The sequence below is a fragment of the Podarcis tiliguerta genome (assembly GCF_965153285.1).
Source record: "Podarcis tiliguerta genome assembly, chromosome: 7".
Lineage (NCBI taxonomy): Eukaryota > Metazoa > Chordata > Lepidosauria > Squamata > Lacertidae > Podarcis > Podarcis tiliguerta.
In genome coordinates, this window is record NC_139540.1 from 9,070,713 (window position 1) to 9,085,440 (window position 14,728).

Consider the following 14,728-nt stretch of genomic DNA (forward strand, 5'->3'; position numbering starts at 1 on the left):
GTAGTGAAAAAACAGCTGGATACTCCCAAGTTTGGGAAACCCCGGTCTAGAGTTAGGGGTCAGCAAGGAGGTGGCAGTGTTTGCTAATGATACTAAACTGCTTAGCCTCTTTGAAACGAAAGGACCTATCCAAAGTGTGCGAGCGGGTAGCAAAACCAGAACCGTCTTTCCCATAGGGCTTAGTAGTGCGTCGCGCCAGGGAGCTGGCCTCTCAGGGGTGCCCCAACAAGTGGGGGAGTTGCGTGGCTTTGCCGGCGGCCTCCTCTTTCCCTGCACACCCGCCAGCTGTGCCCCGCCAACCATAAGGCTGGCGGGCGTGCAGCTTCCCTCCCAAGCCTCCTCGGGAGAAGAGCGATCCTCCCAGAGGCTTGGGAGGGAAGCTGCGCTCTCCTCCCATGGAGGCTTGGGAGGGGTGCAACTTCATAGAATCATAGAGTTGGAAGAGACCACAAGGACCATCGAGTCCAACCCCCTGCCAAGCAGGAAACACCATCAGAGCACTCCTGACATATGGCTGTCAAGCCTCTGCTTAAAGACCTCCAAAGAAGGAGACTCCACCACACTCCTTGGCAGCAAATTCCACTGTCGAACGGCTCTTACTGTCAGGAAGTTCTTCCTAATGTTTAGGTGTTTAACTTCACTCCCAAGCCTCTGGGGGGATCGCTCTCCCGCAGCGGCATGGGGGAGAGTTGCGCCCCCCCGGATGGCTGGCAGTGCGCAGCTACGGCCACCCCAACACTATCCGTGGTAATTTGGGGGCGCTGGGTGGATATTTGCACCCCAGCGCTGCATTTGCTAAAGACGGCCCTGAGCAAAACAGCAAACATCACACAAATCCAAGGTGCGTTCACATTGGGAATGCTGTGTACCATTCTGGTCGTTGTTGTTGTTATTTAGTCGTTCACTCGTGTCCGACTCTTTGTGACCCCATGGACCAGAACACGCCAGGCTCATGGACCAGAGCACACCATTCTGGTCACTTCACCTCAAAAAGGTTATTTGCAGAGTGGGAGAAGGGTTCAGAAAAGGGCAACCCAAATGATCCGAGGGGGTGGATCGACTCCCCCAAAGAGTTTGCAACGTTGGGGACTTTGTAGTTTTGAGAAAAGGTGAATAATGGAATTTTACAAAATTGTGCACGACATGGAAGAAGCAGGCAGAGAAAAGTTTTCCTTCCTCTCTTGTAACACTAGAACTTCCAGGCATCCAATGAAGTCGAATGTTGGGAGATTCAGGGACAGATGTAAGAAAGTACTTCACACATTCACACACACACACACCCAGCAGTGATGGCCAGCAACGTGGATGGGATTTAAAAGAGGATTAGACAAACTCATGGAAGAAAAGGCTATCAATGGCCTTGGCTATACTGAGGCCAGTACAGGTGAAACTCGAAAAATCAAAGGCTCAGGAACCCATTGCAGCTGTTATGGATTGAATGGCTACTGCACCTTTCCACAATATTCTAATTTTCAGAGATTGTTAATTTGGGGTTTTCATCAGCTGTATGCCATAATCATCACAATTATGACAAATAAAGGCTTGACATATCTCGCTTTGCATGTCATGAGTCTATCTCATATATTAGTTTCACCTTTTAAGTTGAATTACTGAAATAAATGAACTTTTCCACAATATTCACCTGTAGGCTTCTGAATACCAGTTTCCAGAAAGCACAGCAGGGGAGACTATTTTTGTAAAGCAATTTCCTGTTCCATTCAGTGTGAAGGAGTAGGTGAGGGCTCAGGTCTAGGGGTTGAAATATAGCCTTCCAGGCCTTCAAACCCTCCTCAGGACATGCCCCTCACCACTGCAGGGGGTTGGACTAGATGACCCTCGGGACCCTTCCAACTCTCTGATTCTAACCCTGCTTCACACCCCCAGTGTTTTTCCTGTCTTAAATGTGCCCTTGACCTTTTGGGGAGCTACATAAAAACCTTAGAGATAGCGTGTAGCTTTCAGGTGGGTTGTTTTTGGTGTGTGTGTGTGTGTGTGTGTGTGTGTGTTTCTTGAGATTCTCTGGTCCCAGACCATTTAAAGGTCAAAACCATCACTTTGAATTGAGCCCGGAGACGAACTGGCAACTAACGAAACTGCTGGAGGATTAATGAGTGTACCAAGATCCATTCTATCAGCCTCAGATCAAAGCTGGCAGCTACGACGACTGCATTAACAAAGAGGCAGTCACTATAATTAAACAAAAACATCCTATGCACATAGCCTGAGCTTTCTCTCTTCACTCCTCCCTTATTGAAAAAGGGAAATGAATCGCAGCATGGCTGGGCTTAGCCTTAGGCATTAAGATGCACACAGACTTCCTCTCCATGCTCTGGGTTCAGACGTATTCTGTGGTTTGATTCCCTGCTTGGCTAAAGCATCTTGGAATATAGCATCTAGATCAAGGGAAGTAATAGTGCCACTGTATTCTGCTCTGGTCAGACCTCACCTGGAGTACTGTGTCCAGTTCTGGGCACCACAGTTCAAGAAGGACACTGGCAAACTGGAACGTGTCCAGAGGAGGGCAACCAAAATGGTCAAAAGCCTGGAAACGATGCCTTATGAGGAATGGCTAAGGGAGCTGGGCATGTTTAGCCTGGAGAAGAGGAGGTTAAGGGGTGATATGATAGCCATGTTCAAATATATAAAAGGATGTCACATAGAGGAGGGAGAAAGGTTGTTTTCTGCTGCTCCAGAGAAGCGGACACGGAGCAATGGATCCAAACTACAAGATTGAAGATTCCACCTAAACATTAGGAAGAACTTCCTGACAGTAAGAGGTGTGGAATTTGCTGCCAAGGAGTATGGTGGAGTCTCCTTCTTTGGAGGTCTTTAAGCAGAGGCTTGACAACCATATGTCAGGAGTGCTCTGATGGTGTTTCCTGCTTGGCAGGGGGTTGGACTTGATGGCCCTTGTGGTCTCTTCCAACTCTATGATTCTATGATTCTAAAGCAGCAGCAAATGGGCTGTGTGCCCATACTGAATATGCTTAACTCTTGCTAAGGCAACCTTCTCAACCTTGCGCCTTCCAGGCCTGTATCTTCCATCAGCCCCAGCCATGGTGGCAGGGGATGCTGAAAGTTATGGTCAAAAAGATCTGGAGGACACCGGACTGGGCAAAGTTGGTTAAAGGCTTTTGATTACATGCTTTGGACTATCTTCCGCTTGGACTACTGCAATGCACTCTCTGTGGGGCTACCTTTGAAGGTGACTCAGAAACTAGAACTAATCCAGAATGCGGGAGCTAGACTGGTGACTGGGAGTGGCCGCTGGGACCATATTAACACCGGTCTTAAATGTTCTCCATTGGCTCCCAGTATGTTTCCAAGTACGTTTTCAAAGTGTTGGTGCTGACCTTTAAAGCCCTAAATGGCCTTGGATCTGTGTGTCTGAAGGAACGTCTCCACCCCCATCGTTCAGCCCGGACACTGAGGTCCAGCTCCAAAGGCCTTCTGGTGGTTCTCTGACTGTGAGACGTGAAGCTACATGGAACCAGGCAGAGGGCCTTCTCAGCAGTGGCACCCACGCGGTGGAAAGCCATCCCATCAGATGTCAAGGAGATAAATAGCTGTACAACTTTTAGAAGACATCTGAAGGCAGCCCTGTGTTGGGAGGCTTTTAATGTTTGGTGTTTTATTATGTTTTTATATGTGTTGGAAGACTTGCTGGGGCAACCCAGCCAGATGGGCAGGGTCTAAATAATTTTATTATTACTATTGCAACTGAATGCAGACATTCTGAACCAATGGGAGCTTCAGGACCACCCTGTTCCGTTCATTTAGATATCACTTCGGAAGCAAGGAAAGACGGCAAATCTTGCTTTGTGTGTTTGCATTAAGCCCATCGCAGGCCTCTTTGCTGAAACGTTTCGCCATCACGAGGCAAGCTGAAGCCAGGCCTCCTGCTGCCAGGCAGCTCATTTTAATGCCGAAGCATGAAAACGATCAAAGCTATGCAAGTCCGTGGAGACCAATTTAGCATGTTGCGAGGGGGGTAAGAAGGAGGCTTAAAGCGGTCTTTCCCTTTTGATACTATCGTGTAATCGGCTGCTCCCCCTCAAGGTGACTTGCGGACATTTAAGCCTGTGACACGCAGGCAGCCTGTGTGGTAGAACGATTTACTATGACAAACAAACCCAAGCGGGGGGCCCCGGTCGCTTCAGGTGGGAGGTGGGGTGGGTATTATTTATTTATTTATTTTAAGCATCAAGCGTACTTCAAAGGTGTCCCCGGAAACGGTTTCCAGACTCGCGCCTGAAAAAGCGGGGGAAACTGCGAGTCACCTGCTCTGACAGCAGGCAAGTCGTGAGGGTGTTATTTGCGGCAAGACGGGGAGGGGTGCCCAGCCTCATGACATGTCGGATCCTGAGCCCCTCTGATCTCCAGCCAAAGGTTTAACGTTATCCCCAAAGCAAAGGTGTCTCTTAACATGCTTTGTGTGTCTAATCCGACACAGATTTCTTTAATTAAACCTGTCACCTCTGCAGTCCGGCGCGTGGGCATTGTGTGTTTTTAATTAATCTCCGTCGAGTAGCATGTGGATTCTGCTCTGGAAATTATTCTTTATCAACAAGAACCCCAGCTCCTCTTTTCCCCTTCTGCCTACCTAAAGCACCCTTCCCCCCCCCCCAATAGCCTCTGTTTAATGACCTACCTCCTCGAATTCGTTCAAGTGGCGCAGAAAAGCAAAGCTAAAGCATTGGGGGTGGAGGTTGGGAGAAACCCCGCAGGCCAAGTGAGAAGCGTTAAAAATATTCAGCAAGGAACTTGAGTTAAGAATGAGGTCAAGGGCGCTTTCATATATCCAGACACACCAGCTCGAGCCAAGAAGACGCAGGAAGCAGCCTGGTATACCCAGAAGCTAGAGGGCAGGTTCTCAGACATCATGACACACCTGTTCTATAAAGGTAAAGGGTAAAGGGACCCCTGACCATTAGGTCCAGTCGTGGCCGACTCTGGGGTTGTGGAGCTCATCTCGCTTTACTGGCCGAGGGAGCCGGCGTACAGCTTCCGGGTCATGTGGCCAGCATGACTAAGCCACTTCTGGCCAACCAGAGCAGCGCACAGAAACACCGTTTACCTTCTCGCCAGAGCGGTACCTATTTATCTACTTGCACTTTGACATGCTTTTGAACTGCTAGGTTGGCAGGAGCTGGGACTGTGAAATGGGAGCTCACCCCGTCGTGGGGATTCGAACCGCCGACCTGATCGGCAAGTCCTAGGCTCTGTGGTTTAACCCACAGCGCCACCCGCGTCCCATTCTATGCCCATGTCCAATTCATTCCACAACTGGGAGAATTTGGCTACTCTCTCTATTTGTTAATCCCTACCTCAAATGGCTTCTTTTACGTGTATCCTTTAGCTTAAGTCCTCCTCTATCAACTGAAATGAAGCGTAAATATGTGGAACTGAATTTGCACATTTTCATCTCTCCTTAGGCTTTGCCCTCTATCAGGATTTAGAACAGTGTTTCCACAACTTGGGTCTCCAGCTGTTTTTGAACTACAACTCCCATCATCCCTGACCACTGGTCCTGCTACATAAGAATCATGGGAGTTGTAGCCCCAGAAAGAGCTGGAGACCCAAGTTTGGGAAACCCTGATGATAAAATGTCCGTGAGGCTTCTCTCCCTTGCGCACTTTTTAAAGCTTGTACTACTTTAAAAAACATTATTATATACAGCGTATGGATGTATGTGTGGGTATTAATAACATTATTTGTATTAGCACATGTTTGCAGTCTTCCGGGGAGATCGAAAGGAGGTGAATAGTAGCAGCAACATGGAAGGAGAAACCAGTGAGCTGAGCTCTGTTAAACTTTTCGTTGGGGACGTTCCGGGATACCTGACTTGGCTCAGCGCTACTCATGAAACGAAACACAGCGCCGTAAATTGGGAGGCACCTGTTGGCTATGATAAAGTTTGTCCAGCTGATGTTGTGCACAGGCCAGACTGTTTGCCGTGTGTGTGTGTGTGTGTTCATGCACGAGTGGGAAATTACCATGTTGGGTGGTGGCAATTGGCGACAAGGGAAAGTGAAAGAAGCATTTGCAAGACAGGAGAACTCCAGACAGCGAGAACACAAAAATGCCCTGCTGGATCAGAGCAAGGCCTGTCTGGTCCTCCATTCTGTTCTCACACTGACCGGCCAGATGTTGACAAGAAGCGCACTAACAGGACAAGAAGGCAAAAGACCTCTCTCGCTCATACTCTGCAGCAACTGGAGTGCTGCCTGCGATTCTGAATGTTCCGCTTCTTTGGCCTGTCCTGGGATGGGTTCTAGTATCATGAAAGACGGAGAAAAACGTTTCTCTACCCATTTCCTCCATGTCATGCACAATGAAATCTGCCGCTTCAGTGGAAACGGTGTCTTGTAGTGTGCAGATGTGAGAGCCGATTTTTCTTTTTCATGCAAGGCGGCAAATTCAAAATGCCTGAGAACCGTTCTCTTTTTACATGAAATCCGCTTCTCCCAGAACATTAAAGTTACTCACTGTAAGAATCGTATGTGTCGTCACTCAGGCCATGGGCGTAATCATAGTAATCGCCACCACTGTTTGGAAAGAGAAAAACAATCCAGCTGTTAATAAAAGAATTGTGATGCAGCAGGAACACAGCTCACAAGAGCTTGTGAGAATGTGCTTTTTGCAGCCGGGTTCCCCCTGCCCACTCAAAAACCAATGCCGAACCTGCTACCTGGGCAGGGGTCACCTACGTGGCGCCCTCCATATGTGGATGGACTACAACTCCCATCACCACTGACCAATGGCTATCTGCAAGACACCATGCTGGCTACCCCTGCACAGAAGCGACTGATAAAAAAAATATCCATAAAATTTTATTAAAGCTTTTCCTAATACAATTAAAAATGAACTAATCTAAATAAAAACAGAACGCTCTTAAGCCTTATCTCACACAGAGAGTGGTGGACCATCCTAGCTCTCACGTGGGAGCTTTCCTTTCCTCTCTTTCCCTGCCTATCACCAATTTTTTATAATTGCTCAGATCCTTCCCCTCCCTGAACCTCCACCTCCTGAGCAGAATTGTAAACTGGCATAGAAATTATTTATGCAACTAAAATATACATTGCCCTGGGTCTATTGAATTATATTACTAGCCACATATTTAAAAAATAAATAAATCTGGGAGGTTCCTTGGCTCAAACTTGGGCCACTGCTCAAGGATAAGGGCCATTGCATTGAAAGCAGAAAGTCCCATGTTCCATTCCCTACATCTCCAGCCCAAAGTGGGGGTCTCATTGAACAGGGCTTGGGAATATTTTACCTTCTGAGATCCATTTCCCAGCTGAACAGACAGCTCTGGGCTGCGTGGAGCGATCATGTGGCTCAGTGTAAAATAGCTCTACAGTCATACCTCGGGTTAAAGTCGCTTCAGGTTGAGTGTTTTCAGGTTATGCTCTGCGGCGACCCGGAAGTAATGGAATGCGTTACTTCCGGGTTTCGCCGCTCGTGCATGCACAGACGCTCAAAATGACATCACGCGAATGTGCAGAAGCGGCGAATCACGACCCACACATGCGCAGACGTGGGTTGCGTTCTGCTCTGGATTCGAATGGGGCTCCAGAATGGATCCCATTCACATCCAAAGGTACCACTGTATTATGTTCATTAGGGGTTCAAGATGTTTTACATGAAGCCAGGTCAGCTGAAATATGTTTGTGTGTTTGTTTTTTTACCAGAATTGGGTCCAAAGCAGTTCACAAATTTAATCCATCAACACACAATAATAACAAAATACGCACGATAAAAACCAGCGGCAGATGAAACAGAAGCGATCAGGGTACGTTTTGCAATACTCGAAAAGCCTGGGAGAATGAAAAGGCTTTCATCTGGCGCATAATGGGAAGCAGCCAGACAAACCACCATGGGAGGGTGGTGCCATTGATGGGAGGTCACAGCACAAAAGTCCTCCATCTCTGGCCTCTAATGAGGGAAAGAGAAAGGCCTTTTGATACCTGCTTTGCTGATCTGAATTATTCTGCAATTAGTGGACAAATTGGTTCACAAAGGCAAGCTGTTTCAAGCACATTAGAAAGAAACAGAGGGGCTCTTGCATGCTGTTGGGTCAACGGCTAACTGGTCTATTATGACTTGGCCTTGACTGGCAACATTTTCTGTCTCTTCACCCAGCTAATTGAGATAAGAGAGAAGGCTGTCCAACAGGTAGATTGCAATCTACTTGTTGATCGTGGGACCCTTCCCCTTCTCCCAATGTTGACTTCCTAAAAAAAGCTCAACAACTTTACAACTTTGGTAGATCACTGCTAGTTTTTTTTTATAGTGGGAGTAGATCTCAAGTTGGACATGCGTGCTCTAGAGGATGCGCATTAAATGGAGGGCGATTGATAATTGTGGACAATCTTTCCTCCAAGCCATCTGCTCATTGAGGAAACCCAAAGAAGGTTTCCAGGAACATAGCCAGATCAAAAGGACCACCAAAAATCTTTATAGGAGGGCAGGTTGCAGCATCCCTTTTTAATTCCACGAAAGCAACCCCCCGCCCAATGCACACTTGTATTTTGATAAGAGAATTTTATGCTGACATTTGCTATCGTTCCATACAGTATCCGATTACTTATTGTACGACTCATCAAGTCTGCAGGCCTGAAAGCAGCTGAGCCCTTGTCCCCTTACCTGTCAATCCTGTCAGAATTACTTTGGCTGGGCTTCATTTTACAAACCTAAGTGCCTGTTAAACCGAAAGCGACTTGCCTTTCATGGCATGTAAACAGCAAAACCAATAATCCTTGGCGGGAAGGGGAAAATCACTTATTTACATTGAAGGTATCGGGGGGGGGGGGAGAATCCTCAAAACTTTATTAGCAGGCAGACCCTTCAGCACCAATAACCACATCAGAAAGTTATAACGTGAGGTGGCTGGAGCTGTTTGCTCGGGTGAGGCCTGAATTTCTGTGTACCCTTCTCAGCCCCCCCCCCCCAACATGTAACTGAATTGTGCTCCTGTAAGCCTTCCTTTTGCAGGCAGATTGAAATGAACCTGGATACTTCTTAAGTATGGGAACTTTATGGAAGGGGGGGGCAAGAGAAAGTGAGGCACAACCAAAATATACCTAGCTGGCCACAGGGGAAATTTAAGGGGTGCATTCTGGCCAGGAGTTCACCTACCAGGCCTGGGGGGGGGGGGGGGAATGGATGTTCAATGGGTCTATTATTCTCCTGAGGTATGTGTCAGGGAACTGCCATCGGAGCTGGAGGCGGAGAGGAGGCTCCAGAGGGATGGTGGAGAGGGTCCCAGTAGGGAGAGAGGTAGCCCATCCGCGGGGGAAGGAAATCAGCGTAACACCAGTGGAGAAGGGGGGCAGATGGGGGAATCGGAGAGGTGGCTCCAGGACTCTTCGCAAGAGACCAGCGGAGAGGGCACGAGTACTCCGCTGCCCACACCCACTTTGCGCAGAAGACTTCCGCGCAGGCAACGGGGGAGGAGACTGGGCGTCAAACAGCTTCTATGCTGGAAGAGGTTCAAGAAACGCCCACTGACGGATTCTGCCAGCGACTGAGGCAGCCACGGAACTTGAGGCTGTCCAGACAGAAAGGGTTCAACCAGGCAACCTAGCCAGGAGTAACAGCAACTTACGCACGAGCAACCCCTAGAACCATTACAGCATGTTTTGAAGATGGTGTTTATCACAAGGAAAGGCATTCTGCATTACACTTTAAAATGCATCCTTAATAGCAAATGTAGGTGCTATAAAAGTTGTTAGGGTTTTTTTTTAAGCCTTCTGTCAAAAGGGAAAAAAACACACTCTGCACAAGATGACATTAGGTCCCTTAAAATGCCTGGCACTCAGAAACTCAGATATAATTAGATTAGATTTAAACTCTAATCACTGAATGGCACCTTAAACTTAGGTTATGGTTGCCACAATGGAATGTCTAGGCACTTTTTTTTTCTTTTTACATTGAGGTTTGTATGGTTGTTGTAGTTAATTTCGTTTCTATACCGCTTTATATTTTAAAGAACAAATCTCAAATGCCAGCACATCAAATAAAAACATCCAGAATAAAACGAATTCAAGCTTCAAGGAAAATATTACAAATTCTTCTCTGAGGGATATTCTGCTTTCCCCAGTTGCCAGTCTGGCACCCAGAGATCTCCACACGCAATTTGGTGCCAGTTCCAAAACGAGTCTGGCTAATTTCTAACATTGCTGGCACTCTGCACATGCTAAGAGGCACGGCCCCAGAAAACAGAAGTGGGCAGCTTCTTGGAAACTTGTTGTGTAGGCTGCCAATCTTGAGAGTCACACAATGTGTAGCACTTGCACAATGGGAACTGTGCTGGCCTGAGGACAAGCTGCAAGTTCTACTGAAAGCATGAAGACCATGCATCTATCCCAAGCTAACCTGCCAGGAAACATTCACTGGAAAGAGAGTGCCATGTGATGTGCAGCTAGTTCTCCGTCACTCTTTCTGGGTGCCAATAATCCTTTGGGTCACACATACACGTGCTCAGAGACTTGCTTAAGACAACAAGGGACCTTCACCGGTTCCCTTCTACCCTACAACAAGTTCCTGTCCTTGGACCTCAAGAAATAAGAGCAAGTTTTATACAGCGAGGAAAAGCTATTAGGCAGGGAAGAAAAACCAAGTCCCGCAATCATTCATGAGCCAAAGAGGGAGAACGATCGCTTGTTAAAAAAAACTGCACAGGCTTAAACAACTTGCAACCTGCCAAGCTGAACATACCCCACTAGCTGTGTACTTGCTTGGTGTTGAATTTTGCAATCCAGGGCCCATTTGTTTATTTAAATAACGTATAGGGTTTCAGCCTCGGAGAAAGTGCCCGAGCAGAAATAGCGGTAAAGTACGGGAATTCAGAATGCGTCCATCCTAATCAGAAGCCTCTGTATAAAAATAATAAATATGCTAAAAACCACTTTGGAAACAAGCTGTCAGAATCGATGAGATTTTATTTGTTCGTGCTCCTCTCGTTCTGCCTTTCCAACACATCGCCCAGGGTGGCAGACAAATCAAAATAAAAACACTGCCGCAAAAAGCAAAGCCACCTCGGAGGAGAAGGCAAGCTTTAGAGGAGAGTGCAGTGCTACAGGGCTGAAATGGGCCGGTTTTCTCCATGGATCAGTCAACGTTCTCCCCTCAATCAATCCACAGGAACAGTTGAATGACCAATACTTAAGAGAAGATGAGCGCTGGAAGCACAGATTGGTTGCCTTAACTATGGAAGGGCTGTGATGGCTATCCAACCCAATATTAGGCAAATACATTCCAACTAGAGATTACACTCATCAAGAGGGGCACCTGTCCCAGTGTGGCACTCCCCTGATGTTTCAGACTACAACGTCCATCATCCCACAATGTCCAGGACAAGGTGCACAACCTGGGAGTTATTTTGGACTCACAACTGTCCATGGAGACACAGGTCAATTCTGTGTCCATGGTGGCTGTCTACCACCTCCATCTGGTATGCCGACTGAGACCCTACCTGATTGCACACTGTCTTGCCAGAGTGGTTATCTCCCACACTTGGACTACTGCAATGCGCTCTACGTGGGGCTACCTTTGAAGGTGACCCAGAAACGATAGCTAATCCAGAATGCAGCAGCTACACTGGTGACTGGGAGCGGCCGCCAGGACCATATTAACACTGATTCTAAAGGATCTACATTGGCTCCCAGTACTTTTCTGAGCACAATTCAAAGTGTTGGTGCTGACCTTTAAGGCCCTAAAGGGTCTTGGCCCTGTATACCTGAAGGAGCGTCTCCACCCTCATCGTTCAGCCCGGACACTGAGGTCCAGCTCCGAGGGCCTTCTGGTGGTTCTTTCACTGTGAGAAGTGAAGCTACAGGGAACCAGGCAGAGCACCTTCTCAGTAGTAGTGCCCTCCCTATGGAACGCCCTCACATCAGGTATCAAGAAGACAAGTAACTTCTTAACCTTTAGAAGACATCTGAAAGCAGCCCTTTTTTAAATGTGTAATGTTTTTGTATATGTCGGAAGCCACAAAGAGTGGCTAGGACAACCCACACAGATGGCAGGGTATAAATAATAAAATTCTAATTCTTATCCCTGACAACTGGTTGTGCCAGCTGGGGGGCACGGGAGTTGCAGTTCAATACTTAAAGCACTCTTCCTCTGAAGAGGAACGAAAACCATTTTCCTGGGGTGGGTGGGAATCAAGCTGTGCTGCAGTGATTTTAGAATATGCTAAGTGAGGGCAATGCAACACTGCTTACGTATTAACAGAAACGGCCTGCATCTTCTGTACAGCTGCTAATCCAGCTGTTGGTAAGAGTGCCCAGCACCGTCTTGCTATTATACCAGGTTCAGCTCCTTGGGTCAACTGCTCTAGCTGTTTAGCTACTGTGGATCTGCTTGACCTTTGCAAAGGCCTCTGTGCAGTGCTTAACATGAGAGCTTGTGTGGTACTACTGGGAAGCTCAAGGTAAAAATATTCAGAGTTCTGGCTGAATAGAGCCTCAAGTCCAAAGCATCCAGTCACATAGAAAGAGAACTATCTATTCATGTTACATCAAGAGCCACTGAGATGTAAACCAGGAAAAGTACTGGCTGCCCAATGGAATTCTGCTAAACTTGAAAACACACATTTTTCTAACACAACCCAAGGGCTTTTTCGTTTGATCTCACTCTACGTTTAATCTGTGTACCGCCTTTCTATACACAAGGCGGTCTACAACAAGCTGAAGAACCAACAAAAATATGCAGCCAAGTTCTTGTAACAATCCGATCCAGTACAATTTAAGTCATAATAAAAATATGACTTTTAAAGAAGCAACTTTATATCAGATAAAGTAATATTCAACAACCCACTGCACTTCTGCAGAGACAAGTCTGTCTTCACTAGAACTCTGCATTTTTTTCAAATACACACTTATAATATTTTAGGTATACACCTAAATAAAAGTGATGCACGAGGCAGCCTAAGTTGTTCAAACGAAGAGATATTTCAGTCTCCCCTGCCCTTAAACATGGCAACTTCCACCTAACAGTCACAGAGATCTTCCCATTAATTCAGCTTGCTGCCTTTTATGCTTGTGTAGTATTAATGATGCTCTTGTCTGGCACCAGAGATAACATCAACCTTGATCTTCGATTCTTCTCTGTGTTGGCAGTTCTACCAAACCCCAATTCCCCATGGTTCTTCCACAAGCTATGAACATGAATGCGATTAGGACAGCCGCCAACTGAGTATTCTACACTCTCCCCCCCCCCCTTTTCCTCTTGAGAACTGCAAGCCTCAGCCCCCTCCGCGATACGGCTTCATCAACGTGGATAATTCTTTGGATTGTTCGTTCTAAATCTTATTTTAGCTAAACACCCAAAGTTCTCTATCTATATCAAGTGTGAGGAAGGGGGCTTGAATACACTGTCTAGTCCACCTGTCAGGCTTGAATACGGCACAATGAAATGAGAAAATTCTGCGCCAGTTGCCTGCTTTATTCTGAATTAATTACTGCGGATTGGTGCCAAGGTACAGGAAGAGTGGGAGGCTGTAGGTCTTGATGGGCAGTGGATTTTTGCTTATTTCTATTATGTTTCTATTCCACCTTTCCTCCAAGGAACTAAAGGCAGTGTACATGATTCTTTCCTCTCCCCATTTTATCCCCACAATGACCCTGGGAGGTAGGTTAGGCTGATAGACAGTGACAGCCCTAGATCAACCAATGAGCCTCATGGCTGAGTCTCCCATGTCTTAATCAGACACTTCAACCGCTATACCACACTGGCCACTGAAAAGTTCTTCTCTCCTGAAAAGCAGAATCTCTCACACTTCTTCAATCCAGAATGTGCGAGAATCATAGAATCGTTGAGTTGGAAGGGGCTCCAAGGGTCATCCAGTCCAACCCCTTGCAATGCAGGAATCTCAACTGAAGCATCCGTGGCAGGTCCAACCTCTGCTTATAAATCCCCAAGGAAGAAGAGTCCATCCCTTCCAGAGGGAGTCCATTCCACTATTGAACGGCTCTTACTGTGAGAAAGTTCTTCCTGATGTTCAGTGGGAATCTCATTCCTTGTAACTTGACACCATTGCCTCGAGTTCTACTGTCCAGAGAAGGGCTGGTTTCTCTATTGCAGTGGCGGGGAACTTGCGGTCCTGGAGATGTTGTCAGACTCCCATCTCCCATCATCCCCAACAAGTGGCCATGCTAACTTTGTTTGATGGGAGTTGGAGACCAGTAAAACCTAGAGGTGGTGGTGGGTGGTGGTACTCATTGGGACTGGTAGGGTGGAAGGCAAAGAGGACAACAGCAGATGGAGTCAGTGGCACCTTATTCTAGTTATGACACTTGTCCTCTTCCCTGCTGAATTTTACAAGGGGAAGGTGAGGTCTGCCTGAAAATGGTAGGGCAGTTCCTCAGTTGCCCTAATATACCAATCTCTGCTGTATGGGAGGGGCCACAGGCTTCCCAGCCTCAGTCAGTAGAGCACAAGACTCTTCAGCGTTGTGGATTCAAGAACCATGTCAGACAAAAAGATTCCTGCATTACAGGCGGTTGGACTAGATGACCCTCATAGTCCCCTTCAACTCTGTTGTTGTTTAGTCGTGTCCGACTATTCGTGACCCCATGGACCAGAGAACGCCAGGCACTCCTGTCTTCCACTGCCTCCCGTAGTTTGGTCAGACTCATGTTTGTAGCTTCGAGAACACTGTCCAACCATCTCGTCCTCTGCCGTCCCCTTCTCCTTGTGCCCTCAATCTTTCCCAGCATCA

The 14,728-nt window shown here is 47.2% G+C and overlaps 1 protein-coding gene across 3 annotated transcripts in view; it reads right to left on the bottom strand.

The window, feature by feature from the left end:
* The window catches only part of KHDRBS3 (KH RNA binding domain containing, signal transduction associated 3), a 120,315-nt gene that overhangs the window by 7,033 nt on the left and 98,554 nt on the right, over positions 1 to 14,728 (bottom strand). For all 3 annotated transcript variants that reach the window (XR_014513758.1, XR_014513759.1, XM_083450662.1), the window contains exon 8: positions 6,490 to 6,548. Coding sequence is in view for 1 of the 3 variants with exons in the window: in XM_083450662.1 (XP_083306788.1) it covers positions 6,490 to 6,548 (59 nt within the window). In the remaining 2 variants the exon portion in view is untranslated. The remainder of the gene's footprint in view (positions 1 to 6,489; positions 6,549 to 14,728) is intronic.